Raw genomic sequence first — 26,748 nt, 5'->3', positions numbered from 1 at the left:
TTCACCACCGACGATGCGTATTACGACGAATTTTTCAGTCCACCGATGACCCGTGCGGTAGCTTTGATATTGCAACTGATACTCACGTTTTGAAACGCTTATTCGGAGTCAACGCAAAAAACCACATGCGCATGCGTACGAACAAAACCAGGAGGGGATGTTTTTCTCTCCTCTCGTCCTCGCGCGATGATGCGCTTTTCAACCCAATCCTCTTCCTTTCCGTGGCTACTTTTGCCCGAGTAGTATTCGTAGTACTCGTTCTCGCGGAAGCGATGATCGAGGACATCGGGGAAGTGGAAATGATTCCAAGACCATTTTTAGCCTGGTCCATGCGGGAGAAGATTTGCGTTGTTCGGAGAAACGGCGAAGATGCGTTGGAAAAGGTTATGCCCATTTTTGAGACGAACGAGGAGGAGAAGAACGATTTTTCGCATATTCCTTCTCTACATTCGATGTTGGCGTTGTATTATTCAAACAACGACCGAGGATTGCCATGCGATAAAAGAGGAGAGGAGAGCGATGACGGGTATTCTTCTTGCGCCAACATCTGTACGAACGAAACCGATGTCGCGGATACGCGTTTGAGAACAGAGTCGATTAAGCTCAAACCGAAGGAACATTTATACGTAAACTCGAGCGCGGTTATTTCAGCGTTTGAAAACACTGATTCGACGAATCCATTTTCTTTACCTTTGGGTACGAACAGTAGTTTTGAGATTACGTTCGTACCTACGCAGACGATGCGAAGCGCAAACGCGTCGTCCGGATACGCGACGATTTGGACTTTGGAAGATAGTTTTGAAAACTACACTCCAAACGGCGGGACGACGCCTTCAGTGGTCGCGAGGGAACCATGCGATGCGTGGCCTGGCGTACCGCCAAGATTCCGCGTTCGGTACGGACCGAAGTACTTTATGGATGGAACAGAGAATGCCGCGGTTATCGTGGAAACGCACGTGCAATGTCAACAGTACGCGTTCGTTGCTCCGGAAGAGGTGATGTTTCGAAAGAATCCTGTTTTTGAAAACTCATATCGATGGAATAGCAGTAGTGATAGTAACGAGTCATATTTAGCCGTCTCGCTCGTGGTTTCATTTCGAGGCGGTGAGATAGATGGTTCTTCTGAATCCATATTTCTCAGCGTAGACGCGTTTGCAAACGGTCAACCGCTTCGTCTCGCGACGACGCGAAATGTGCAGTTTGGTCAATCGTACTCTTTGCCGAGTATGAACGCGTTGAGTAAGTTTATCCGCCTCGGTGACCATTGCTGTTTTGATGGATACGTTAAGTATTTTGCAATGTATAATACATCGTTGAGTACATCTAACGTGCAAGCGTTGCACCGCGGAAAGCTGAGAAAAAGAGTACCCGAAACGGTGCTCATAAATACGCCCGTTGTTTTTGATGTTGTCGCCGAGGACGGCAATAATGAAAGGAGAGTGATTCAAGTCCTCGCAATTGATAAAGAGGAAATGTACGACACGTTTAAAGTCGAAATGATTACATCCCCGTCCATAGGACGCGTTGGCTCTTGCGACGAAGAGTCTCCTTCGTTGACTTATTGCGCTCACGCGACGTGTACGTTTTGCTATTATCCTCCACACAAGCTTCGCTCGGCGGTGACGGCATCGACAGCGACATGTATAGAGTTCCTCGCGCTTCCTTTCGATGCAAATGTAACGGAGTATCCTTTGTCGGCTATAGAATCAGCGAGAGTGCGCGTGACGGTCAATCTCTTACCTCCGCTCTTGGCGTGCGTTTTTCGAGAAGACGCCGCCGAGCGCGACGCCCAATCGTGTTCAACGAAAACAAACACCGTCGTGTTGAATGTCACGGAAGACGAGGAAACTGTTGTGCATGCATGCGTAAACGATACTCGAGTACACTCGAATATGCTCTCGTCAGGAAATATGGGAAATATAAACGTTAACTTTATTCAATTTCCAACGAAGGGCGCGGCGTACTGGCAGGAATCGCAAAAATATGCGATAGAAGTAGACGGGCGCGTGTTCGCGTGTAGTACATTTTCGTATACACCGGTAAAGAATTACCACGGGAGTGATATAGCCACCATTCGCGTCGTATCGACGAGCAACGAAAACGTGTCGGCGACATTCACGAAGCAAATCATTTTTGACGTGATAAATATCGAGGATGCTAAAACCTTGGTCGCCGAGAGCGCGGATGTCTTTCCGGTTGTTGAATGGATGTCGCGAGTCGACTTGTCTCGTTCATTTACCGTATCGAACGCCGGAGTGGATTCAGATATGTTTTTGGTGCGCGTATCAATCGTCTCTGATTGCCAAAATCTAGTCTATCTAACGAATGATACCGCGTTGGACGCCGCCGCATCACTTCCGTTGCTGCGCGGCGACGGCGGAGGTGACTCGAAAGTTGAGTTTGAAGCGACGCCTACGGTGGCGAACGCGCTTTTAGAATCTATGGAATATCTGAACGTGTACAATAGATATGGTGATGATCTTGAGTACGTTAACGATACAGTTACCGTTCACATTTCCTCGGTGATGAGCTCGAAAAATCTCAAACCGTCCGAGACTTCAATACGTTTGCGGGTGAAACCGCCTTCGATTGACTCGTATCGACTCGCGCTGACGGATGCGTTCCGGGGCGACGAGAATAAGGAAGTCGCTCGCGCGCGCTCCAAACTTTACGGAATACTCGCGGCATCGTGTTTGCTCGCACTGCAGTTGGTCACTTTACAACGTCTCAAGAGCAAATCTTACGAGGATGATGATGATGATGATGATTATAATCATCATTGAATGCGAGCGTTTTTTGTATTTATTAAATCTAACTACTAAATTACCTACTTACCTGCGTCTTCTCATGCCGTTAATTTCCGCAAACAGCATTCGCGCTATATCTTCGTCCGATGGAGGTAAAACAGCAACCTGTTCCGTTTTCACGACGATCGGAACGGCTGTAGCAACCTTGGGCTTCATCCTCTCTTCTTTATCCATCTTTTCCTCCTCCTTCTTCGTCACCATACTTCGCCTTTTCTTCAGAGGCGTTCGTTTCTTTTTGACAATTTTCGACGCGTCAAACAACGGCGGACTGGTATTCGTCAAAGGCGTTTGTTTCGATCCCGGTCGAGGGAAACACGGCATCTTCGATCTCGGTTTCATCGTTAAACTCTTCGACTTTCTCTTTCTCGTTGTTGTCTTCGTCGCATTAACCTTGCCTTCTCGTTCCTCTTTCAATCGCTTCTCGTCTCGAATGAGCGCCTCTCGCGCGGTTTTCGATAACTTCTTACCACCGTCCGCTTCGCCGAACAAAATTCGCGCGTTCGTTTTCCCGATCGCATCCATTCCCGTCGTCGCTTCTTTCAACTTTTCGTCGATATCTCTCATCGCCATACCTTTCTCGTTCCAATCGTTCTCCTTCACTTCGCACGCGAATATCTCCCCTCTCTCTTTCACTTTCCTACCCACGCTCTCCGTCGACGGATCGTATTCCGGTATCTTCAATCCTAAATGTTTGCACATTTTGACTAAAATGTCGTCCGCTTTCGCGTGCAACTTTAGCGTCGCCTTGGCGTCTTGCGACGTCCACTGCAGATTCACAACAACGCAGTGTTTTTTTGCCATTCTTGGCAGCGTACTCGCCGGCGGCACGCGTAACGACGACCCCACGACAACGCTCATCTTCGCCTCTTGCGACCATTCTCTCGCTTTCTCCAACGTCTCCTCGTCTAAACTCTCTCCAAACTGGACAATCGTATCCTTCAAATACCCGTCGCACCCATCAACTTCGCACGTCCTCCCCGTGCGATGTCGATTCTTCCCGTGACTCGGTTTCGTACTCGTCACGTCAAAATCTCTCATATATATTCTCTCGCAACTCGAACACCGCTCCTTATACACGCTTCCGTGTAACTCCGCAATCGCGTCCTCCGGTATACCGGCTCTTTGATGTAACCCGTCGACATTTTGCGTCACGATTTTCGTCAAAACTTTCGCGTCGTACAACGCTTTACACGCCATGTGTGCCTTCGTCGGTTTCGTGTTTTCAAACTTTGGCATGGACACCGACTCGCCTTTCCTTTGCTTCGTCCATACTCCGTTTTTACCTCTAAAGTCTGGTATCTTCGCACTCGTGGAAATACCCGCCCCGGTGTGCAACACGAACTGTAAGCCGGCATCTTCTCTCAACAATTTCATCACCACCGCGACTGCGTCGTCTATCTCTTGTCTCGAATCTTCCTTCTCCTCCGCTTTTTCCTCCAGCAATCGTTTCCGGTGTAAACTCTTTTCCATCTGTTTAAGCAGCGAACTCACTTTCTCTTCGTGCGCGTCGAGGAGTTTTGACTCTTCTTTTGTTCTCTCGTTCGATGGTTTCGCGATGACATTTTTAATCTCGCGTTCCAATTTTTCTCTCAAGTCTCGTTTTTGCAACGCGGAGACGTGGTCTCGCTTCTTTTGAGTTCGGTTTGATGCCGTCGCGAGTGGTCTTCCGCGTTCCATTTTGTCCTTCATTTGTGTCGAAATTCGTCAGTGATTTTCCCCTAATACGAATACTAAACATTGAACATAAACACATGCCACCTCTCCCTAACACTCACACGAAGAAAGACAGAAAGAAAAGCACGAAACCGCGCACCCCTCACTCCGAGCAATCTTTACTCTGTTACGTCCAATCGCTGGTAAACGTGCCCCTCGTGATTGTCGAATTGCGAGACGATTCCGTCGTTCGAGGGACCGTCGTCGAGTGCGACGATTGCATGCACGTGACGTTGAAACGGTGCGAACGGGTCACCATCGACCGAGAAATTCGAGAATACGAGCACTTGTTCATAAAAAATAGAACGATACGAGGGATACACGTGCCGAAACGATACGAGACGTGCGAATTAATCGAGAAGAGAAGGGAGGAACAGTTTCAGGCGAGGACGTTTTACCAGAGGCAAGTGGTGCAAGGGACGAACGTCGGGAAAGGGAGGTTAGGGAAAGGAACGGATGGGGATGTCGAGCGGAGTAGTATAAACGAAAGTGAAGTATTAGATGAATAGATGAATCGATTTAGTAGGTTAGGTTTTTGTAGTTACATCATAGTTATACAGAGTAGTTGCGCGTCGTCATCCTTCTCGTCGTCATCTCGCAGCCGCTTGGGCGTTTCGAATGGATTCGACGGTTTCGATGACCTCTTCCAATCGCGTGTATTCCGCAAAGTACGCCTCTTGTTTCGTGACTTTCTCGTCTTTGAGCTTTTGAATTTCAGCCAACTTTCCGTAGTCGTTCTCCGCGGCGACCATCTCCGCGTCGAGCTTTGAAATGTCTTCGTCGATCACCGCGATGGCTTTTTCGATTTTGGCGATGATTTTTGGCGCGTTTAACGCTTCTTTTTCCATCTCTCGAGTGAGGACTGGGCCGCACGGTTCCCCAGTTTCGGTGCTTGTGCTCACGCCATTATCGTCGATGGCGCAATTTTCGTCGTTGTTGATACCACCGTTTGCCTCTTGCTGTTGCGTCTCTCGTATGTACTCTCGCAGCTCCGTGTACGAGCCGCTCCAATCGGATATGCCGCCTTTACCGTCAAAGACGAAAATGTGGTCGGCAACCGTGTTCACGAACGCGCGGTCGTGACTAACGATTAACACGCACCCGTCGAAATCAACCAATAACTGTTCCAACACCTCAATCGTATCTAGATCTAAATCGTTCGTCGGTTCGTCCAAGATTAAAAAGTTTGGTCGTTTTGCCAAGACGGTTAACAACTGTAATCGACGCTGTTCGCCACCGGAAAGCATACCAATCGGCGTGGCTTGTTTAGAACCACCAAAGTTGAACTTTTCCAGCAACGCTCGCGCGCTTAAATTGGAATCTTGAAATCCACTGTATCCCATGGCTTTGACGTCGGCGTCGACTTCGGTGACGTAGTCGAACACGCGCTGCTCGTCGTCGGCAAACTCTGCGGTTTGGGAGTAGTACCCGAACCGTATGGTTTCGCCAACGTTCACGAATCCGTCGTCTAACGGGATTTCGCCTAATAAAGCCTTAATAAAAGTCGTTTTACCGGCACCGTTCGGTCCAACAATCCCGATTTTTTCCTTCTTTGAAAACGCGTAGGTGAATCCGTCTAAAATGACCTTCTCGTTGGAAAATTTCAACATCGCGTTGTCGAACTCAACGACAACGTCGCCCATTCGCGTCGATTTTACATCCGTACTAATATCTAACGTTTTTCCTTTCGTCCCTTTTTCCGAGGCGCGTTGACTCAAGGAATAAAACCTTTCAATTCTCGCTTTTTCTTTCGTCGATCGCGCTTTCGGCTGCCTTCGCATCCACTCGGCTTCTTTTCGTAAGGTGTTTTTCGCGCTCGCTAAATCTTTCGCCTCCGCTTGCCATCTCCTTTCTCGGCCTTCTAAATAAGAGGAATACCCGCCTGATCCGTGTTGATGACCACCACCGAACCCGTCCAACTCCAAAATGTTCGTGGACACGTTATCGATAAACTGTCTGTCGTGCGAGACGACGAGCGCGGCCATTTTTTTATTTTCCCTCACAGCAGTTTCCAAAAACTCGACGCCTTCTACGGACAAATGATTCGTCGGTTCATCTAAAATCAAAACATCCGGCGATTCAATCAACGCCGCGGCTAACGCCAACCGTTTCTTCTCGCCGATCGATAACTTCTCCGTGGTTTTCTGAAAAAACTCTTGTCCTAATCCGAATTTCTTCAGCGTTTCTTTCACTCGCCTCTCCGCGTCCCAGGCGTTCGCCGCGTCCATCTCTTCCAAGACTTTCGTTAATTCACCGCTGTGTACTTCCTCGTTACTTCCTTCGCTATTATTCGTAATCTCCTCGTATCTTTTCAACAAGTTCGTCAGGGGCGTATTCGCGGCGTATAACGCTTCCAACACCGTCATCGACCCTTGAAACTCCGGTTCTTGTTCGACCAACACGAACGTCGAGTTCTTCCTCCGCCACATCTCGCCTTGAAACTGTTCCTCTTTCCCTCCGATGACTTCTAACAAAGTCGACTTCCCCGATCCGTTCGGTCCGACCACGGCGAATTTTTGCCCTTCCGAGAGGCTAAAGTCCAAGCCATCGAATTGATATCTTTCCCCGTCGTGCGTCTTCTTCAACTGTCTCGCTTCCACGACGCAGTTTTTATTCTTCGCCGAGAATTCATCTTTCGCTTCGTTCTTGTTTTTCCACGTCTCCGAGCCTCGGCCGTTTCGGTGGTGACTGTTGTTGTTGTTCTTCTTCCCGCCGCTCTCCCCACCATCGTTGGCGGCAAAAGTTCTCGTCGTCATCAATCGTCCTCGTCCTCGTCTCAAAGTCCTCCCATCATCTCTCCTTCCTCTGGCACACAAAAAATCATTTAAAAAAGGAGTCTTCGTTTTCGCGCTCATCCCCGCCTTCTTCAAAACCACAAAGTTTCGAGAGGAGGAGGAGGAAGCGCAGGAAGCGCAGGATAACGCAGCGCGCATATATCTTTTCTCTCTCTCACGAGAGTCAAGAAAAGTCCCCCGAGCTACCCTTCCTTTTTTTTTTCATTTAGGGTTTAGTCTTTACTTAGGGTTTGTTGGCTGCCGAACGTCTTTGAAGTAAGAGCAATTTTTTGGTCGTCATTTAAAATCGCAAGGTCACCACATTACGTGAGAAAGAAAGAGACGCGGAAAAGAGCGCGCGCTCTCGTTGTTGTTCTCGCATCTTTAAAAGAAGAAGGAAAAAGAAGGAAAAAGAAGAGGATTTGAGAAGGAACGCGACGACGACGAGAACATTTACTCATATAAGAGAGAGAGAGAAAGAGAGAAAGAGAGAGAGATTTAACACAACACACGATGAGCAGCAGCAGACGAAAATCACGTCCCCCGAAGCGAGTGCATTTTGAACTCGCCGCAATCGCCGCGCAACACATCATCAGGGAAAGAGAACAGGAATTAAAAAGGAGGAGAGAGGAGCAGAAATCGTTGATGTCGGTGACATCGTTTAACGACGCCGTCGTCGCGGCTGTTGCTAAATGGTGGGACGCCGCCGCCGAAGTCGAAACCGTCGAGGATGATTTGAGGAAAAAGGCAAAGGTGGTAAAGGTGAGGCTTTTGGAAGGAGGAGGAACCGCGAAGGGGGAGGAGGAGGAAGAAGAGAAGGAGGATTCTTCGGACCGATTTTGCGCGTTCGTGGAAGGAGGGAAGTGCACGACGGCGTTGCTCGAGAGAGCGGGGAAAGGAGGAGGGATGAAAGATGAGAACAAACGTTTGTGCAAGTTTCCGAAAGATTTTCTTCGATTGAGAGAGGAAGAGGACGAGGCGAACGAGGAGATAACGGAGGAAGAGAGACGGGTGTCAATGAAGGCGTACGCGAGGAAACGATGCTGCAAGCGCTGTTATAACGCGTTGTATCGGTCGATGCGGAAGGAGTTGCAAATGGGGAGTAATAAGGATGAGATGTTGTTGGACAATCCTAGCGATGAAATAGTAATAGCACAACAACAACAACGGAAGCCGAGCGTGAAGGATAAAGTGTTTGCGCCGACGAGGACGTATTTTTGCTCGCGGTGCAATTTGGAGTGCTCGAGCCGGTATCACTTGAGAACGCACGAACGAACGCACACGGGGGACCGACCGTACGGGTGCAACGTGTGCGGGAGGAGATTCAATCGACCGTACGAGTGGAAAGTGCACGTGTTGAAGCACGCGACGAACGGGCGTCACAAGGAAGTCGCGCGAGCGTTCGAACAGAACCTCGAGTTAGGCATGGAAAAAGTAAACGGAGATCCCGGGGTTCAATCGTTGAGACCCCCGCTCCCGCAACGATACTTCGACATCGATAAACCACCACCGAAAGATGACGCCAACAGACCGTTTCAGTGTGCGATCTGTTTCAAAGCCTTCGCGACTAATTTCATCCTAACCGCGCATTTAAAGACGCACTTGAACGCGCGACACGTTTGCGACATGTGCGACGCGTCGTACACGAGAAAGTTCAAGCTGCAAGCGCATCGCGAGAAAGTCCACGGCGTCTCCTCGCACCAAGAGAGTGATCGAAATACAGACGGAGAAAAAGAAAGTGAAAGTGATTCTCAATCGTAAAAGTTTCCAAGTATGCGTAGTCTTCTTAGTCGCGCGTTTAATTCGAATCATATAATACCTCGTTTTGAACGTGACATTTTCCGCATCCAGAGAGAGGGGCATTCGTCGCCTTGCTTTTCCTCACAACAAAATGTCACCATCACCTCTCTCGTCGAACCTTCATCTTCTCCGCGTCGCTTCGTCCTCGCTCGCATCATCTTCTCGTCGTCGTCGTCGTCGTAAAAGTCGTCTTACTTTCGACGGAAGTAAAGTAAAGAGCAGCAATAAAGAAGAAGACGACATCGTAAACGACGACATCCTCGACGCGTACAAAATCCCATCCACGACAGTCGTAACGCTTCCCGGGAACGACACCATCGAGATACGCTTACTCGACCCGTACACCATCGCCATCACCCCGTACGAGAACAGAGAGGAAGGCTTATCTCGATTACTGATGTACATCGAAGGTGAGAACGAATCTAAGGAGCGTTACCCGCCGACGCAACCGCTGACGATGCGATACGCGTTGGATTCGGATGGAGAGATTTTAGGCAAGACGATGGAACTGTACCTCGGGCCTCGCGTGAACCCGGAAACCAACCCGGCGGCGAAAACGACCGAGAACACAAAAACAATCTCTGCGAAAGTTGCCGGTGGTGAGTTAATCGCGGTGATGCCTTTAGTCGGGATGGCAACGGAAGATGCGGTGCGAAGATGTCGAGATATCATCGCCGAGGAAGTCGAAAAGACGAAAGCGTTCGAGCTCGACGGCGCCGGGTTTCGAGTGAGCACGTTCGGACCGATGTATTCCTTGAGACCGAGAGATAACGAAGTGAGCGTGAAAGTCACGCCGAAGACAAAGGAGTCGTCGAAATAGCGAGAACGTATATTTAATGCTCGTTTAATACTAAAAAGCGCCTAGTGGTAGAGTAGATGTCTCGTTTGCGCTCTCGTTTCTCTTTCTCTTTTTGCTCGCGTTTTTTTTTTTTACGGCGTCGTAAGAGTCTCAAACGTGTCCAAAATTGCCTCACATTTCCCCAAACGAATTAAGAAATACCACGCTGATACTGCATCAAAACAGACTCGAAGACACGCGCTCTCGCGAGAAGAACGCCAGTTAAAGCTCTCGCTTTCCTTTTTCTCGAGTTGAAGCGCTGCAGAGAGTAAGAGAGATTACGCAGAAAAAGAACCAATTCAGGCCGCCAAATTGGAAACGAACGCAAAGACGAAACATGTTACTCTGCGCACTCTCCGGCTCTGAAATCACGAAACCGTGCGTCTCCCCATCAGGACACATCTTTGAACGCACTTTAATCGAAAAATACGTCAAAGAAACCGGAGAGAATCCAATCACCAAGCAACCTTTATCCGTGGAGGATTTGATTCCGATCGAGACTGATTTTGCCTCAAATGGCAGCGCAATCGCAATCAAACCGAGAGCGACGGCGCACGCGAGCATTCCGGGTTTACTGCAAACATTTCACGACGAATACGACGCGTTGATGTTAGAGTTGTTTGAAACCAGGAAACGGTTAGGGGAGTCGGAACGGGAGCTAGCGTCGATGGCGTATCAAGTGGACGCGGCGAATAGGACGGTGGCGAGGTTGGTGAAGGAGAGAGACGAGGCGAGGGCGATGATTGGTGGTGGTGGTGGGGCGAACGGGACGACGACGGTTCAGACGACGACGACGGGAAAGAAGAGAGAAGGAGGCGGCGACGCGGACGCGTTTGCGAAAAAAGCGAAGAATGCCATTCCGCGATCGATTTTGGACGCGATCGAGTCGACCAATAAAGAGTTGATGGCGGAGAGGAAAAAGAAGAAAATGCACGAGTCGTTGAAAGCCAAAGAAGAGATTGGGAAGTTTAAGTTGCAAGACCCGGTGCCGGGGCATAAAGTGAATACGGCGATACATAACGTAGACGTGCTTCACGAGAAAAGCCTAATCGTGACGGCTGGCGCAGACGGAACGGCGGCTTTCTTCGACGCGGGCTTACAAAAATCGAGTTCGATAGCGACGGGTCACAAGAAGTGTTTAGACGCGAAGTTTTTGGTAGGAGCGGACAAAAGTGGTGGCATAGTTGCCACTTGTGGTGCTGATAACACCGTGAAAGTGTGGAAGGCAGGAAAGAACATCTCCACGTACGATGAACACACGCAAGATGTCGTTTCCGTCGCCTCGCACGTCGCCGGCGCCTTCTTCGTCTCCGCCTCCGCCGACGCCAGTTGGCACTTCCACGACGTCGAATCCGCCTCGACTGTATACCAAGCCACCAACGACGATCCGAAAGACAAATACACTTCCATTAACATTCACCCGGACGGCATGTTTCTCGCCGCTTTGACGCAATCCGGCGCGGTACAACTCTGGGACGCCAGATCGTGCGCTTTACAACAAACCTTTTCCAACGGCGGTAAAAACGCTGCCAAATCGTGCTCGTTTAGCGAGAACGGCTACTTCTTCGCCGTCTCTGGCGACGAAGGGTGTAAGATATGGGATTTGCGTAAGAACACGGTCGCGCACGATTTCGGGAAAGAAAAATGTGAAGGCGTCGCGTTCGACAAGAGCGGCAAATACGTCGCCTATTGCACCGGGAAAACCGCCAAAGTGTACAACGTCAAAGGCGAGTGGGACATCGTCCAAACCTTCGAGAGTAAGAGTAAAAAAGGAAATCTTTGCGTGCAGTTTTTGAAAGACGCCGGTGGTGTCGTTGTCGGTGGTGGTGATCACAATCTTCGCGTCTTTCAATAATACTATTATTATTCGCAAAAATCTCAGAGAGAAAAAAGCAGTTCAATCAAAATCACACCTGTCTACTAGAAAAGTAATTTATAAGTATGTTATTATACAAACATTCACCGTGTTACAACATTTCTGACTAAAACGCGTTTAAACACGGTTCGTGGTGACTATCGCTTTTTGCTAATCGTTCTGTTTTTCTAGAGTAGTTCTATCATCATCTCTGCGTCGTCTCTCTTTCATCAATCTTTTTCCCTCCTTTGTTCTTCAGCATTTTCCAATTTTGTGTTTTTCCCGTAATTGGACACGTAATACTCCGCCCCGTACATTCCACACGCCATCACCACCATCACTGCGGTGAACTTGTCGTACTTACGCAAGAAGCTTTGCGCCTGAGGCGTTCGGCTCGGAGGTGGTGGCATCGTTTTGTTGTTCTTGTCGTTGTTTGAATTCTTTTTTTTTTTTTGTGGAGTTATTCATTGACTCCTCCTCCTCTTCCTCGATTGGGCTCGAGCCACTGCGGAGACTCCGTATTGTTGTCGAGCATTAAGCGCTGCCTTTTTGGGCCCCCCCCGCTGTATTGCAAATTGTTCGGTTGTTGCTGCATCATCGTCATCATCTGAGACGCTGGACGAGGACCATTATTCGTATTCGACGCCGGCGTCGCTTTGAACTCGTACGGGTCCCCGCTGTTGAGGTTGTTTCCTTGCGTCTCCTGTTGCCGTTGCGTTTGCGTGTACGGGTTCTCCTCGTTGTTGTGGAAGTGAAAAACCGCCTGTTCGATTTTTGAGACTAAATCGTATGCAAACTTATTGAGCATGTTTTTGTTCGCGAGATCGGCGACTTCGGCTTCGCGGAACTCGTTCATTTCATCGATGGTCGTCGGTCGGCTGCCGGCGAGTTTGCGGAGCAAGGCGTTTTTGATGATACCTTGCGGATTTTTTTTTGTGCCCTGTCTGTTGGCGATGTCGGTGGCTTGGATATCTCTCCACACCGTGAGCGCCTGGAAGACGCACTCGTACAATCTTTCTTCCTCGTCTTCCTCGTCGTCGTCTTCGATCGACTCGTCGATTTCGTACTGGACGTTGTCGTCGTTGTTCACTATTTCCTCCTCATCGTCTTCGACGACGATGCCTTCCCGTTCTTCTTTTTGTTTCCTCATCAAAATTGCAAAGGCGTTGTCGAGTTGACCGTCGATTTCTTGCGTGCCGTTCGGTTGTTGGCTCGGCAGCGTGAGATCCACGTTGTCGTGTTGTTGTTGTTGTTGTTGTTGAGTAGCTTTTGGCGTTCTTGTCTTCGTCGACGTCTTCTTCTTTCTCGCAGTAGTAGCAGCGGCGGTTCCCGAAGCTTTCGCGGCGGTTGTTTTCTTCTTCGGCGGCGCTCTCGTCTTCGGCGCCGTAGTCGGTGCCGTTTTCTTCTTTCCTTTGCTCGTATCTTTCGGAAGGTTCTCAAACTCTAACTCCACTTTGTGTTGTTTCTGTTTCAACGCTTGAATCTTACCGGGTTCTCCCGGACGAATGCACGTGGAAACCATGGCGTATTGCCTTTTCTCGTCTGGCGGGAGGCGTGTCGTCTCTTCACACAAATAACCCTGGTTCACCAAGTATCTCGCCAGTCGATCGGATTCGGATTTTGTCAGCTGATTACCAGTGTTAAACCCAGGCAAACGATCGTAGTATCTCTGCGTGACTGTTTTCGCTCTGGAGCCGCGAAAGACATCGATCAATAAGCCCATGGGTATGCCTTGTTCGGAGGTATCTTTACAGATGGAGATCAAACTGAGCGCGTGCTTAGACATGTCTCGCTTTATGAAGCAGTTCCAACCGTAGTTCTTCCTTAACTGACAGCAATCGCACATGCCTTTACATCTGCTGCGATCGAAGTTTTCGTTAAAATGCCGCAAAAGTTGCGTCCTTCGGCAATCCGCGGTATTTTCGCAATACGTGCACATCGTCACCAACGACTCAAGCTTGTTCATTTTCACTTCGTGCGGCGCGTTGTCTTTCTCAGCGGAGTCTATGAGCATCGATCGCGCTTTTGTGACGTCCCCCCACGAATAGAAGAGCACACAAAGCGCTTTCTCGCCGTCTCTCCCCGCTCGCCCAGATTCCTGGTGATACGCCTCGAGCGATTTTGGCATCGAGTGATGGAAGACGTATCGGACATCTGGTTTATTAATCCCCATGCCGAACGCAATGGTCGCGCAGATAATGTTGCACGTATCATTCGTCCACGCTTCCTGGTGCGCTTTACGTACTTTGTCGTCTAAACCGGCGTGATACGGCAAAGCTTTAATCCCATGACGAAACCTCGAGTCTTGGTTATTTTTCAAGCACAAAGCGTTTGCCATCTTCTCACAATCGTTCTTCGAAAAGCAATACACGATGCCGCACTCGACGCGACCACGCCGGTCAACAAATCCGCGATCGTGAATTAAACTTAATATCTCTTCCACGTTTTGCTTTTCCTTCTTTTTCGGAATCACTTCGTACGTGATGTTGGTTCGATTAAACGTCGTGAAGAAACGCACGCAATTCGCCAAACCGAGTTGGCGCACGATGTCGTCTTGCACGCGAACGGTCGCCGTCGCGGTGAGCGCCATGACGGGAATATCCGGGAACTGATGCTTCAGCACTCGCAACTCTTTATAATCTTTTCGAAAATCGTGGCCCCAACTCGAGATGCAATGCGCTTCATCAATGACGAATCTTTGTAATCTACCTTTTCTGTGCAACGATTTCATCAAATTGATTAACTTGTTACTCATTGAGAGTTTCTCGGGAGTCACGTAAAGCAATTTAATTTTAGGTTCCGGGCCGTATAAATCGTTGTACACTTCTGCATCGTTCTTCGCATTGTACGCGCCAAGCAAACACGCCTTAATATCCAATTGCTCCAGATTCGACAGCTGATCTTGGATGAGCGAAATCAAAGGACAGACTACTATGGTTACGCCGTCGCGCACAATCGCCGGGAGCTGATAACACAAACTTTTACCGCCCCCAGTTGGCATTAAAACCAGAGTATCTTTACCAGCCATGGTCGCATTAATGGCTTGAAGCTGCAGTCCTCGGTAATCTTGCGCGCCGAAGTTGTTTCGCAACGCGTAATAGCAATCTTTCGTCCACAAAAAGTTCTTCTGATTCCACTTGCCGCCGTCCGCCTCGGTCATTTGACACTGCACCGCCGGGATAACTTCATGACCGCCGTTCGCGCCGAGACCAAGTTTCGGTAAATTTTCCATATCGACGATATCATCGCCGTTATCGTCGTCCCATTCCGCTTGAAAGTCACCGCCGTTGTTGTTGTTGTTGTTGTTTTGATAATAAAACTCATCGTTGTTGAAATTGTTGTTATTGCCGTTCATTTGAAAGTCGTTGTTGAAGTTGTTGCTTTGCATGTTGTTATGCTGAAAGTTATTGATGTTGTTATGAATGTCAAAACTCGTGTTCTGTTGAAAGGAGTTGTTGTTGTTGTTGTTGTTGTCCATGATGTTATTATTATTATTCATCGGCGCGATACTCGGCGCGGCGTTCGGTACGCCGCTACCAATACTGCCGTTATTCAAAAACGCTTGTATCGTTTCCGCTTCTTTCCGTTTCTTTTCTAAGTTTTTCCTTTCGATATTTTTCATCATGTACTCGTCGTCGTCCAGTCTTTGGATGATTGAGCTCAAAATCGGCTGAAGCGCGCGGAAATGAAGTGAGATCTTATCGCATTCGCGCAACGCGCAACCGTGTTCGCACACCCACTCTAAACCACTTCCGTCCAAGGCTATGGGCAAACAATATGCGTCGTTCATGTTGTCAGCCCTCGGTGGGACGACGGGAAAACTTTCGATGTGTTGCGGATGCTGCGGTCGTTGCGGTTGAGCTGGAGCAACCACATGTTTCCTCGTCTCCAAAGCCTCGATATCCACGAGCTGGAACATCTCGTCGTCCTCGTCGTCGTCGTCGTCGAACCCAATAATGGTATTATTCCCGGGGTTGTTGTTGATGTTCGTCGCGGCGTGATTTTGCTGCTGCTGTTGCTGCTGCCGTTGCTCCTCCTGCTCGTGTTGTTGTTCTTGTTGCGCTCTCATCACCATCTCCTCCTTCTCTTTCCGCGCTCTCGCCTTGTCCTCTTTTTCTCTCTGTTCTCTCTGTTGCTTAATCGACACCAACCCATTACCAGCTTCGCAAAAGCTGCCGCTGCGTGTGTGCGACATCTCCTTCTCTCTCGACATTTCCCGCGACTTTAACAGCGCAAATCCCGCGCTGAATTTAGACGTCGTCGTTTTCGAGCCTCCTCTCCCGGCGTTTGGCACGAACGAGAATAATTCGAAATTAGTTCCACCAGGAGGGGTCGCATCGACATCACTTTCATCTTTGTTCTTCTTCTTCGTCGTCGTGAGAAAAGCCGCGAGTTCGTTTTGATGCGGCTCGGAATACACGAAACAACTCTTCTCCTCTGTCGCTTCGCCTCTTCTCGTCTCCCCTCTGTCCGATTTTGTTTTCGTCGTAAAAGCTGGTCGTCTCGGTACGGGTGCCATTTTTATGCGAAAGAGAATCTCTCTTCTTTGCCGCTCGTCTTTATAAAGTTGTGTTTTTTAAAAAGTTAAGGGTGCCCAGAAAAGAGAAAGAAGAGAAAAAAGAAAAAAAAACGGACATTTTTTCAGAAAAGAAAAAAAAATATCTCTCACTTTTCCCAATCACATTGCTCTCTCTCTCTCTCTCTTTCTCTGATTAAAATAAGACGTCGTTGAAAAGAAGAGCTCTCGCGGGAACGCCAGGACGAAGTCTTTTTCCTCGAGTAAAATGGAAGAAGCGGAGGCGCGCCGGGCGGTGAGGAAAGCCTTGAGCGAGGCGCGCGCGAATTCGCTTTTTTCTTCCTTGTCTTCTTCGAGTGTTCGAGGGTGTCAAAAAAAAAGTGAACGAACACTCGCGTTCGCGAAGCTCACGGACACGCTCGGCGAGTGTCTCGAAAAGATGAAAGAAAAAGACGTGCTGTCGCTACCGATTTTGGATTTGGAGAAGAAAACGACCAAGGATTCGTTCCACGGGTTCGTCGCGGTGGAGAGTTGTTTGAGGGTGTTTTTGGAAAACATGGCGGTGTTTCTCGTGGGACGGAAACAGGAGCCTTTTTGTGTCACCTCGCACGAAAGTTCAAGCGCGAATCCGAGAGTTATGCCTCCGATGATTGAAGAGTTGGGATTGCAACCAGGAGACGTGTCGAGATTCGGGTGTCAATACAGCGGGGACGTTCCGGCGAAAAAAACGAGAGAGGACGAGGAAGATCCCATCGCGAGCACGTTTCACGCGACGGTGCAAAGCGTGCTCGATCGCCTGACGGCGAATCCGAGATCGAGAATCGTGGTGAGAGATTCGGAAACCCTTTTATCGATTTTGAAGGAAAAGATCGCGAAGATTCCAAGAGCGCACAGGTGTCTCGTCGAGCGTTTAGATGGGACGAGTCACGCGAAACACGACGTGTTGAGTTGCACGGATATTGTGAAATATCTAAACGAGAACGTTGAAGTTCAAGCCGCTTTGGCCAACGTTTGTTTGGCCGATGTGCCGTACTTGTTTAGGAAAGGTTTCACGGTATTGAAAAGCGGAGAGAAGATCTACAGAGACGAGACGTTGTTCGTGACAAATAACGATGCGCTTCGACAGCAATCTGCTCTCGATTTCTTCCCGGATATCGTCGGCGAAAAAGTCTCGGTGTGTTTCGTCACCACGGTACCGTCGAGTTTCGTCACGCCTCGTCCGAGAGATTTCACGGTACACGTGCGAGGTGATATAACCTCCTCTGATCTCAGAGGAATGAACATTGAGAACCTATCGATGTTGAAATCGGATCCGCTTTCGTTTGCGGCGACCATGCGAAGACGCCATCATCGCGATCAAACGAAAGCGGATATCGGTGTTTTCCAAAGCGTAGATCCAAAAAACACGTCTTTAAAAGACGTCATGGTACTTTTCGCCAACGGGTGTCGAAGAGTGTATGTCGTCAACGGCGATTTAACTGGATCCTCTGGAGTTCTCGACGCGAGAAACTTTCTCGTCGGTTTGACCTTACAAGACGAGGACATCGAGTGCGTCGTCAGCGAAGGCTCGCAATAATGAATACTCTCTTTTCCTCTTCCTCAGACGCGCGCGCGGGTGGTGTTTTACTAAAAATATATATACTCTTCTCGAATCATTTACAAAACAATTTATTACTGTTGCTAAAATATTAAGGGGTGACACTTACGCACGTTTTTCCAACGAACGTCTTCGTTATTACGCGCTCGCCATTTGCTCGCTCGCCGTATCAAACATTTTCTCCAACTCGTCCATTTTCTCCACCGCGCCGGGTTTGGGCGTTAACGTCTTCAACTGATTAAAAAAACGAGTCGACGGTTTTCCCAAGTGCAACGCGCACACCGCCAAGTTATGCAACGTGTCCGGGTCTTTACTATCTTTCTGTAACGCCTCCAACAACTCCTTCTCGGCATCTTCGAACCTTCCCATGGCCATGGCGCACGTCGCCGCGCCGTTGAACAACTTCACCGTCCACGTGTACTTATCGCCCAACTCTTGATACACGTACATCGCGTCTTGAACCTTCGACCCACCGAGTGCGACATTCACCCACGCCGTCGCCAACTGCGTCAAAGTCGCGTCGTCGTCGTTCGCCACCATCTTCGCCAAAGTCTTCTCCGCCGCGTCCACTCTGTCCATCGATATCAACAGGTTCACCATAAACGCCGACAACTCTAAACTCAACGACGTCGCGCAACATCGCATGGCTTCCACCATTTCGCCTTCCTTCGCGAAAACAGTCGCCGCCATGAGTTGTACCGTCGCGTTCTGCGCGATCGCTGGATCTTCTAACATCTCCTTCATCTTTTGTGAGATTGTTGCCCGATCGAGAGGATCCGCGAGGTATCTGGCGAGTTCTTTCACCGCTTGCAATTGCGACGGGGAATCGTCCGGGATTTCGTCCAGAACCAACTGTTATTTTATGTTATAGTATATACATATGAATCGTCAAAGACGCGCACAAAGCAAAGGCATTGTTTCGTCGTCGTTTGAGTCACCGAGAGAGAGAGTGAGAGCGTGAGAGAAGTTACTAACGCGAGACAAAACCGAGGGAGATCTCTTCCCGCACTCGTCCAATTCTTTCAAACACCGCGCGCGAATGAATGCGCGTCTAAAGTCGTCGTCAAACCGTCGCAACGCTTTTCGCGAGAACACGAACGAGACGAGACGTGCGCAAACTTTCGCATCATCTCTCGCGTTGTTCGAAAGACGCTCATCACGAAGAGACACAAAGAAACAAAGAGAGCATCTTCAAAAACGTACCTGGTAGGACCCCAAGGCGATGTACGATCGATAGACGTAACAATCCTTCTCGATCGCGTCCGAGGAGGATAAAGAGGTGGTTCCGGTGGAATCTAAGTCCGCGGCTTCGTTTATCGCGACTTGGTACGCGCCCAAGTGAAAGGCGTTTTGAATTGGGAAGAGGGAACCCATTCGTGAGGTATTATGCGTTTGCGTGTGTTTTGCGAGTGGAAATTCTGAAGGAAACTCCATTACAAATCGAGTCGCGAGTGATGCGTTGCTCGCGGGTTTTTGGTCGGCGCAAAGCCAAACGCGAGGACTGGAAACTGTAGAGAAGGCATCAGATGAGCGCGTGAGGATGTCTTCTCGACATCGTCACGTTCGCGAGGAGGAAGAAGATGCGAAGAAGAAACATCACGCGACGAAGAAAACCAAACTCGAGTACACGATCGCACGTTGCCGCGAAAACCCACGGAGATATTCCCCGTACGTGCGCGAGTTTTTGCGTTCGAACGCGTGCAAAGAGATGCGAGAAAATGCGTTGTTCGATTCCTGGATGAGAAAATCTTCACTGGTGAAGGAAATCGAGGAAGCGACGGCGTGTTTGAAACAGATCGAACGAGTTTTGATGAAGAAGAAGAAGAAGAGAGGAGTATTAATTGAGGAAGAGGAGGCTTTGAGGAGTAACGGCGGCGAAGGGCTGACGTTCGTGGACCTGTGTTCCGGGAAAGGTTTTTTGTCCATCGCGTTATCGTTCGCGTTCCCGAACGCGAGAGTGGAGATGATGGACCGAGACGAAAGCGCGAACGTGGAGCACGTGGAGGCGATGAAAAACGTGACGTTTCGTCGCGTGGACGTGACGTCGGAGGAGTGCGAGAAGATTGTGGAGGACGCGGCGAATACGTCAAAGTTTGTGTTTATTTGCGGGGTACACTTGTGCGGGGATTTGTCTCGAGTGGCTATTCGTTTGTGGAGAAACGTGAGACGAAGGATGGACGGTCGAGCGGCGATTGTGTTATCGCCGTGTTGTTTGCCGCAGAGGAGAAGGCACGACGCGTTTGGATTTCACGTGAAAGATCAGGCCAGAGCACTTAAAGTAGATAACTACCGTTTGTGGTGCATATTTTTATCTTTAGAGATGCGGAGATGTTTGATGGAAGATGGAGGAGGAGGAGGCGGCGGCGGCGGCGTGCACATGGTGCAAGACGAGTTCATGTCCGGCGTCAAGAATACGTTTTTGACGTGTTGCTGCGCGGAATGTCCTCCTCTCCCTGCTGTTTGTTCCGGTGAATCCGAATCCAAGACGAACGGAAACAAGGCAGGGATATCCGCATCTATACTTCAAGCGTCTCGATGGAAGATATCGAGGACGTAGTAGTTTTAGAGCGAATATCACAGCAGATAGATGTCAAATAGAGCAGAATATAATTTGAATAATCGCTAATACTGGGTAGTTTATTTATCTTGTGGTGTATGTTTTGTTTTATTCAAACGAGTTGCGTTATGGTTAAACTACTCTGCTAATGGGATGGATGCACGGACAAGAAGAAACAGAAGATTTCTCGTCTTTTCTTCCCGCCAACGCCGACTCCCGGGTGCGGTCAAACCTCTGATTTTGTGTCTTTACTTAACTTTTTTCTGTGATTACTGATTTTACATTATATCCTCCTCTTTCTTCCTCTCCTTCTCTTTCTCTCTCTCTCTCTCTCTCTCTCTCTCTCTCTCTCTCTCTCTCTCTCTCTCTCTCTTTCTCTTTCCTCTCTTCGATACCTTTATTATTATAATAATATATAATTTGTTACATATCAGGCGACTTTCGCGGCGCTGAAAATTTTTTCCTACGGTTCGGGACGATTGGAATCGTCGGCGTGACGATACTCGGCGTCTCGGCGGCTCTTCTGAAGGACGCGTTGTTCAGCTTTCTTCCAACAGACGCGACGGTTGCTGGAGCTGCTATCACAGTACCGACCCCGTTCGTCGGTCCTACCGATGCCGCCCGACTGCTCGGAGTCGCATCTGGAGTAACACCCAAGGAGCTATTCGCCGGCGTCGCGTAGGACGAGTGGTTTCCATTCACCATCTCTCTCTTCACCGGAACTTTCTTCGCTCTCTTCACCGGGACTTTCTTTGCCTTCTTCACCGGTTTCCCTTGTTGCGACGGAAGAGCTGCCAGACCACCGTTCAACATCATCATCAACTCCTGCTCTTTTTTCGCTTTCGTTTGGTACACTCTCTTCTTTCCGTTCTTCCCGACGCTCCCGCCGCTGGACGCCGGACCGCCGCCTCCCTTGTACGTCCCGTCACCCCCGCTCGTGTTCGTATCGTTCGTATTGCTATTGTTGTTATTCGTGCTGTTGGTGGTGGTGGTGGTGGTGGTGTTCGTATCCTTATCCTTAGTAGACTTATAACTATTCCTCGGCACCGCGACGTGTTGGTTCATCACCGACTCCTCCAACAACCGCAACGACTCCGCGTTTGGCGTCATTTCGCCCCCGCCTCGGATTTTACACGCGATGGAGCAAAAGCTCACGCTATCTGCCTGTAAAGTCCTCAAGCAGTGCTTGCATGCCCCACCATTTGCGGCTACTAAGGCCAAAGTCCGCTTGCTCTCGCCGTTCTTACCTCTCGGATGCGGGCGTTCGTTGAGAAACACCACTCTCGCCGAGTTGATGATGTACGTCTGAATACCCGCGACGTTGACTGCTTTCGCGACGTCTTGGACCCGGACGACGTTGTGGTAGGAAGATCGACGAATCTGTTTGTCAAGAGTAGTTATTATTGTGTTTCAGTCAGTGTCCGTGGTCGTTCGAAAAAAATTGTCCCAAGTCTTAAAAATATCATCTCACAGAGGTTGACCCAAGTCGTCCAAAATCCGCCCCTCGAAGACCGATTTTTCTCTCTCTCGTTGTGCTTCTCTCGTCGAATTTGAATCCGAAAAACGACGCTTAAACCGCGCGAATGATCGCGGTTGCGACCAAAAACGAGACCAAAGAACCATTTGGTAGGTTTCGACGATATTTTTGCCGAACGATTTGGTGTTTTTCAAAGCACAAAACGACTTCTCAGAAGCGCGGTAACGCGTAACGCGCGCGTAAAATCGAGTCCAAATTTGCAACGAAAATAAGAGAGACGACGACTTCTCGCGAGAGAGACTTTAAGTGTTTTTTAACGATAATTCGGAAACGAGATTTGGTCGAAATCGCGCGCGGTGAGCGCACATCCGACCGTAAAAAACGAACAACGACTCCATACCTGAATAGCGTCGTTAATTTTCTTCTCAGCGCAGCAACACGGGCACCACGCTCGCAATGCGTCCACGGAAAATAGGTTCAAAAGCTCCCCCTGAGAAGAATGAGATTTTTAAGTTCTTCGTGTTCGATGGAAGGGACACATTTATTGTTCAATTCGTACCTTCCCACTGGTTGAATGCAACTGGCACGGCGTAAAGAACTGCGTCTCGCACATGCTCGAGATCCATTTTAAATGTTTCGGCAAGTTATTCTGCGAAAGAAGGGTCGCGTGAGTACGAGTAAAGGTGAGATGCGTAAGCGCTGAATGCAAAAATGGGACGACCAAACCGAAAGCACGATGCGAAGAAAAGAGAAGATCGAATTTTCAGAAGATGCGAAATGCGAGCGCACGGAGACGCACGAGTCGTACCTCCAGAGACATGATCGCTCGATTTACAAACTACGCTATTCGTCGGATCGTAAGTCGCCTGCTTTTTTAGAAGTTTTTCTTCGCGTCCTGCACAGGCGAAGCGCTCGAAATGAGGCAAAGTCGCGTTTCTAAAAACGCGAAAGGAGGAAAAGGGAGAAAAAATACAAGGGAAAAACAGTGGTTTAAGGCCTTCGAGGGAGTTGACGAGAGCGACGCCGAGCGTGGTCACGAGCGACGTGAACAGTCGTAAAGCGCGTAAAAAAGGACACGGAACGACCAAAGAGTGGTACCGCGATCGCTTTCGTGCGTTTTCCGGTCGTTTCCTCTCCCGCGCGTGATGTCACGCGCCGTGGAAATATTTATTTTCTCAAAAGTGACCACAGCCACAGAAGAGGAGCCCTCCGACCCTCTCTTAAAAACGCGCACCTCGCGCGTTCCCACGCCACTCCTTACTCTTCCGTAATACCTCGCAGACGCGGTCGAAACTTGATATATACAGATACAATACATGTGCGAACATTTTTGTCGAGCGTCGCTGTCGTGGGATGTTGGTAACCGTGGTGTGCGTGCGCGTGTGTTTGAGCACACCGTTTTGCCTTTTTTATGGGCGTTTAAAATGCATTTTTTTCATCAAAATTTGTGTGATATTTTTTTGGTTCATCAGTATTAAAGGGATACTCGTATAATAAATTTCTCTCTATATACACGCCTCGCAAAAGTTTTAATATGTGTCACTTAGTGTTGTTATCTATTCTTCTTTTTACGTCGTCGCATTTGCGTCGTCGTCGTCTGAATCGTCCTCCGTATTCGTAGCGTCGTCTTTCTTCTTCTTCTTCGTCTTCTTCTCGGCATCATCATCCGCGTGGTTCGACGACTCGACCTCTTTTTGAGCCGCCGGAGGATTGAACACAAACGGCTTCGCGTCGGCTTTGAGCGCGACTTTGGGCGACGAAGAGTTCGGTACAAACGCCGAAACGTTCGCGGAAAGCTTTTTAGACGGCTTCGGCGTCGTGACAACGTTCGGTAACGGTGGTATTTTATTCGGTTTGGGCATACTTCCACCCAACATCGGGGCCGGCGGCAACGGCGGCGAAACCGGCTTGCCTCTCGAACTCGAGGCGTTGTTGCCGTTACCGCTATTGGGAGAAGAGGTGTTCCACGTCTTGCCGTTGTTTGGAACGATCGCTGCTGGAACAGTAGTTTCAGCAGAAGGAGAGGCTCCGTTGTTGTTCTTCGTGGCACCGGTGATGCCACCGCCAGCCATTTTGCTCTCGATATCCTTCTCGTTCACTCCAGATTCTTTCAACGCCAACACGTACGTCTCTTTGGCGTCTGGACCGCACGTCAGGAACTGGTTCCAAATTTCCAAGAACTCTAAAGCTCTCAGCCAAGACTTTAACCTCTCACTCGTATCTTTTAAGGCGACGCAAAAGTCTTTCGGAACGGCCACGGGAGGTACGCCCCTTACTTGTGCTTGGTTTTGTATTTTGTACAAAATAGTAAACTCTTCGCAAATGGCGAAAACGTCCGGCGTATCTTTGGCTCTATTCGCAGCCGCGCATAACGCGGCATACGTCGCAAATCCAGGAGTCAAGCGTTTCACTTTCATCTGTTTCAGACGATCGTTCGCTTCTTCTCGTTTGTCACGATTTGCGTAGGATGCAATCAACGCGCCGCGAATCATCGGATCGGGTTCTCTGTTAGATTTCTCGCGAAGGTGAACGATGTTTTCGATCAAGTCAGAATCACCCCATTTCGCCGCAGCTGCCGCGGCTGCTTTACAGATGCTCGTTTCTGGTGGAAACACAAAGTCAACTTCGGCAATGTTGGCGTCTTGGTCCGTCAGAGGGTCTTTTGGCGCAGCGATTTTAGCGTACTTCCACAACGCTCTCACAGAGTTCTTCGCGGTTTTCTGCTCGAACCAATTCTCGTTGCTACTGGTCGTTTCGCCGACGTGCACTTGGTCTGCACCTAAATCTACTATTTTTTCCGCCGCCGCCGCTGCCGCTTTGCTGCTATTTTCTAACGTATCCCCATCGCCGCGTTCGCTTTGCGCGCATCGAAATGCGGTGACCCACAATTCGCACAAATCCACCGTTGGTTTGTTCATGTTCATCCCGCTCGTCAATACTTGGCGTTGTTTTTCAAACAACTCGTTCGCTTGAGTAAACTTCCCAGCTCTCGTACACGCACCAATCAACAACATGTACGCCTTGTTTGGCAACCCTGACGATGGTAACTTTGGAATTAATTCAAGATTTTTCTTCCACATGTTGCTTCGTTCACAGGCCAAGATGACCCACCCAAGTCCAACCGGCGTGACGGACATTTGCTTGTTCGTCTTCCTGGCGTCTTCGTACAACGCCAACGCCTCTAAACCGCGACCACTCTTCGCGCACGCTAACAACACTTCGTTTTGACAATTTGTGTACGGTTGTACTACTTCTTTCTTCGTCTTTAAAGATTTATACACTTCGATGGCTTTTTGCCACATGCCTTTCTTTCCGCACACCGCGATTAAGCTCTGGTAGATATTTTTATCCACGACGTGTTTGTGTTTCACCATTTCCCCGTGTAATTCGAAGCACTTATCGACTCTTCCGCCTTTTTCGCAGCATGTCATTAAAAACTGGTAGCACTGTTGGTTCGGATCCACTCCGGATTTTTTCATATCCGCAAAAACTCTTAGCGCTTTCTCCGTGCACTCGCCGGTGCCGGTTTCGCCCTTCTCGCACGCCGCTAACATCGCCGCGTACGTGATCGAATCAATCTGAATCCCGGATTCTTTCAGCTCGTCGTACACTTGATACACTCTGTCTTGTTCTCTGCTCTTTTGGAACGCGGTGATCAACGCCGTATACGTAAAAATATTGCATTCGATGTTCTTCTCCTTCATCATCTCGTACACCTCCCAGGCCTCCTGACCCATTCGGTGCCTCCCGAGCGCGTTCAACAACGCCGAGCACGTGTACGTGTTCGGTTCTACTCCGTGCACGCTCCCCATGCACTCGAACACCTCCAGTGCTTTCGAACAGTTCCCAGACTTGCCAACCCATTTGATCAACGTCGTATACGCCGGCGCGAGCGGTTTAAAAATAGACTCCTTCAGCGCTCGTTTCACTTCCCCGGTCCCCGGTTCGGCTAAATCCACGCACGCAATCAACGTGTCCAGATCTTTCGCTCGCGTCGATTTCGACACCTTCAACTTTTGCAACTGTCTTCTCCGAACTTCCACGTCGTTGTGTAACCCTCGCTCGTCTTCGTGTAAATCCGCTTGGTTGTAATTCGAACTCGGATCGGATCCTCTTTTCCCGCCTTTATTGCCTTTCCCTCCTCCTTGTTTCGAAGACCCTTGTTGTTGTTGTTGTTGTTGTTGTTGTTGCTTCTTCCCGGACTCTTTCTTCCTTCTGTCTCCTCTTTCTCCTCCTCTTTCGTTACTGTTATTATTACTACTGTTCGTCGCGTTGTTGTTGTTGTTGTTGTTGTTGTTACTTTTGGTGGTCTGCTCGTCGCGGTTCTCCTCCCCCTCGTCTGTCTCCGTCTTCTGATGATGATTCGAGACGTTCCCGCCGCCTAACAACGCCGCGAATGACTTTGGCTTTTCATCCGCAGAAGAAGAAACTTCTGCCGCATCTTTTTTGACCTCGACGTCCTCCTCCTCATTTTCCTCCTCCTTCGAAGACTTTCTGTTCTTCTTTTCCTCCAAAGCGTACGACGGGAGCATGGAGTCGTCCAACTCCTCCTCCGCTTCGTCCGCCCACCCCATCGTCGTTTCTTTTCCCGTACGGCTGGATTTGTTGTTTTGTTGTGTGTTGGTCTCTCACTCTCTCTTTTACGCAAAAAGAAAGGTAAAAAGAAGAGACGAAGAAAAGCAAATCAAAGAAAAGAACGTCTAAACGCACGAAAGAAGGCACGGAGACGACCTTTTCGGTGGTGTTGGTGGTGTTCTTCTTCGCGCTCTTATCTCTCAGGACAAAAAGGAGCGAAAGAAGATGAACTTAAATCC

At 49.2% G+C, this 26,748-nt stretch overlaps 12 protein-coding genes across 12 annotated transcripts; 6 read left to right on the top strand and 6 right to left on the bottom strand.

Moving 5' to 3' along the window:
• Positions 1-125: 125 nt before the first annotated feature.
• Positions 126-2,783, top strand: Bathy12g02730 (unknown protein; the record flags this gene model as incomplete). The annotated part of the gene is made up of 1 exon (XM_007509840.1): positions 126-2,783. The coding sequence occupies one exon, from the start codon at positions 126-128 to the stop codon at positions 2,781-2,783; it is 2,658 nt and encodes an 885-aa protein (XP_007509902.1).
• Positions 2,784-2,878: 95 nt separating this feature from the next.
• On the bottom strand, positions 2,879-4,496 carry Bathy12g02720 (NAD-dependent deacetylase sirtuin-7; the record flags this gene model as incomplete). The annotated part of the gene is made up of 2 exons (XM_007509778.1): positions 2,879-2,884; positions 2,940-4,496. 2 exons carry the CDS (start codon positions 4,494-4,496, stop codon positions 2,879-2,881), a joined length of 1,563 nt encoding a protein of 520 aa, XP_007509840.1.
• Positions 4,497-4,558: 62 nt separating this feature from the next.
• Bathy12g02710 (predicted protein) lies at positions 4,559-5,029 on the top strand (the record flags this gene model as incomplete). The annotated part of the gene is made up of 1 exon (XM_007509882.1): positions 4,559-5,029. The coding sequence occupies one exon, from the start codon at positions 4,559-4,561 to the stop codon at positions 5,027-5,029; it is 471 nt and encodes a 156-aa protein (XP_007509944.1).
• Positions 5,030-5,110: 81 nt separating this feature from the next.
• Bathy12g02700 (ABC transporter ATP-binding protein) lies at positions 5,111-7,276 on the bottom strand (the record flags this gene model as incomplete). Its single annotated transcript, XM_007509924.1, has 1 exon — positions 5,111-7,276. The coding sequence occupies one exon, from the start codon at positions 7,274-7,276 to the stop codon at positions 5,111-5,113; it is 2,166 nt and encodes a 721-aa protein (XP_007509986.1).
• A 531-nt stretch (positions 7,277-7,807) lies between these two features.
• Bathy12g02690 (unnamed protein product) lies at positions 7,808-9,055 on the top strand (the record flags this gene model as incomplete). Its single annotated transcript, XM_007509946.1, has 1 exon — positions 7,808-9,055. The coding sequence occupies one exon, from the start codon at positions 7,808-7,810 to the stop codon at positions 9,053-9,055; it is 1,248 nt and encodes a 415-aa protein (XP_007510008.1).
• A 130-nt stretch (positions 9,056-9,185) lies between these two features.
• Bathy12g02680 (predicted protein) lies at positions 9,186-11,787 on the top strand (the record flags this gene model as incomplete). Its single annotated transcript, XM_007509709.1, has 2 exons — positions 9,186-9,901; positions 10,161-11,787. 2 exons carry the CDS (start codon positions 9,186-9,188, stop codon positions 11,785-11,787), a joined length of 2,343 nt encoding a protein of 780 aa, XP_007509771.1.
• A 460-nt stretch (positions 11,788-12,247) lies between these two features.
• Positions 12,248-16,306, bottom strand: Bathy12g02670 (predicted protein; the record flags this gene model as incomplete). The annotated part of the gene is made up of 1 exon (XM_007509843.1): positions 12,248-16,306. The coding sequence occupies one exon, from the start codon at positions 16,304-16,306 to the stop codon at positions 12,248-12,250; it is 4,059 nt and encodes a 1,352-aa protein (XP_007509905.1).
• A 265-nt stretch (positions 16,307-16,571) lies between these two features.
• Positions 16,572-17,879, top strand: Bathy12g02660 (unknown protein; the record flags this gene model as incomplete). Its single annotated transcript, XM_007509893.1, has 1 exon — positions 16,572-17,879. The coding sequence occupies one exon, from the start codon at positions 16,572-16,574 to the stop codon at positions 17,877-17,879; it is 1,308 nt and encodes a 435-aa protein (XP_007509955.1).
• Positions 17,880-18,038: 159 nt separating this feature from the next.
• Positions 18,039-19,334, bottom strand: Bathy12g02650 (predicted protein; the record flags this gene model as incomplete). The annotated part of the gene is made up of 2 exons (XM_007509940.1): positions 18,039-18,752; positions 19,104-19,334. 2 exons carry the CDS (start codon positions 19,332-19,334, stop codon positions 18,039-18,041), a joined length of 945 nt encoding a protein of 314 aa, XP_007510002.1.
• Positions 19,335-19,440: 106 nt separating this feature from the next.
• Positions 19,441-20,457, top strand: Bathy12g02640 (predicted protein; the record flags this gene model as incomplete). Its single annotated transcript, XM_007509982.1, has 1 exon — positions 19,441-20,457. One exon carries the CDS (start codon positions 19,441-19,443, stop codon positions 20,455-20,457), a length of 1,017 nt encoding a protein of 338 aa, XP_007510044.1.
• A 423-nt stretch (positions 20,458-20,880) lies between these two features.
• Bathy12g02630 (predicted protein) lies at positions 20,881-22,547 on the bottom strand (the record flags this gene model as incomplete). The annotated part of the gene is made up of 3 exons (XM_007509865.1): positions 20,881-21,837; positions 22,335-22,424; positions 22,494-22,547. The coding sequence occupies 3 exons, from the start codon at positions 22,545-22,547 to the stop codon at positions 20,881-20,883; spliced, it is 1,101 nt and encodes a 366-aa protein (XP_007509927.1).
• Positions 22,548-23,502: 955 nt separating this feature from the next.
• Bathy12g02620 (pentatricopeptide repeat-containing protein) lies at positions 23,503-26,508 on the bottom strand (the record flags this gene model as incomplete). The annotated part of the gene is made up of 1 exon (XM_007509900.1): positions 23,503-26,508. The coding sequence occupies one exon, from the start codon at positions 26,506-26,508 to the stop codon at positions 23,503-23,505; it is 3,006 nt and encodes a 1,001-aa protein (XP_007509962.1).
• Between the last annotated feature and the right edge of the window lie 240 nt (positions 26,509-26,748).

Source organism: Bathycoccus prasinos (assembly GCF_002220235.1).
Source record: "Bathycoccus prasinos genomic : Chromosome_12".
NCBI lineage: Eukaryota > Viridiplantae > Chlorophyta > Mamiellophyceae > Mamiellales > Bathycoccaceae > Bathycoccus > Bathycoccus prasinos.
The sequence above is the reverse complement of the archived record's forward strand: the minus strand, read 5'-3'. Positions and strand labels throughout refer to the sequence as shown.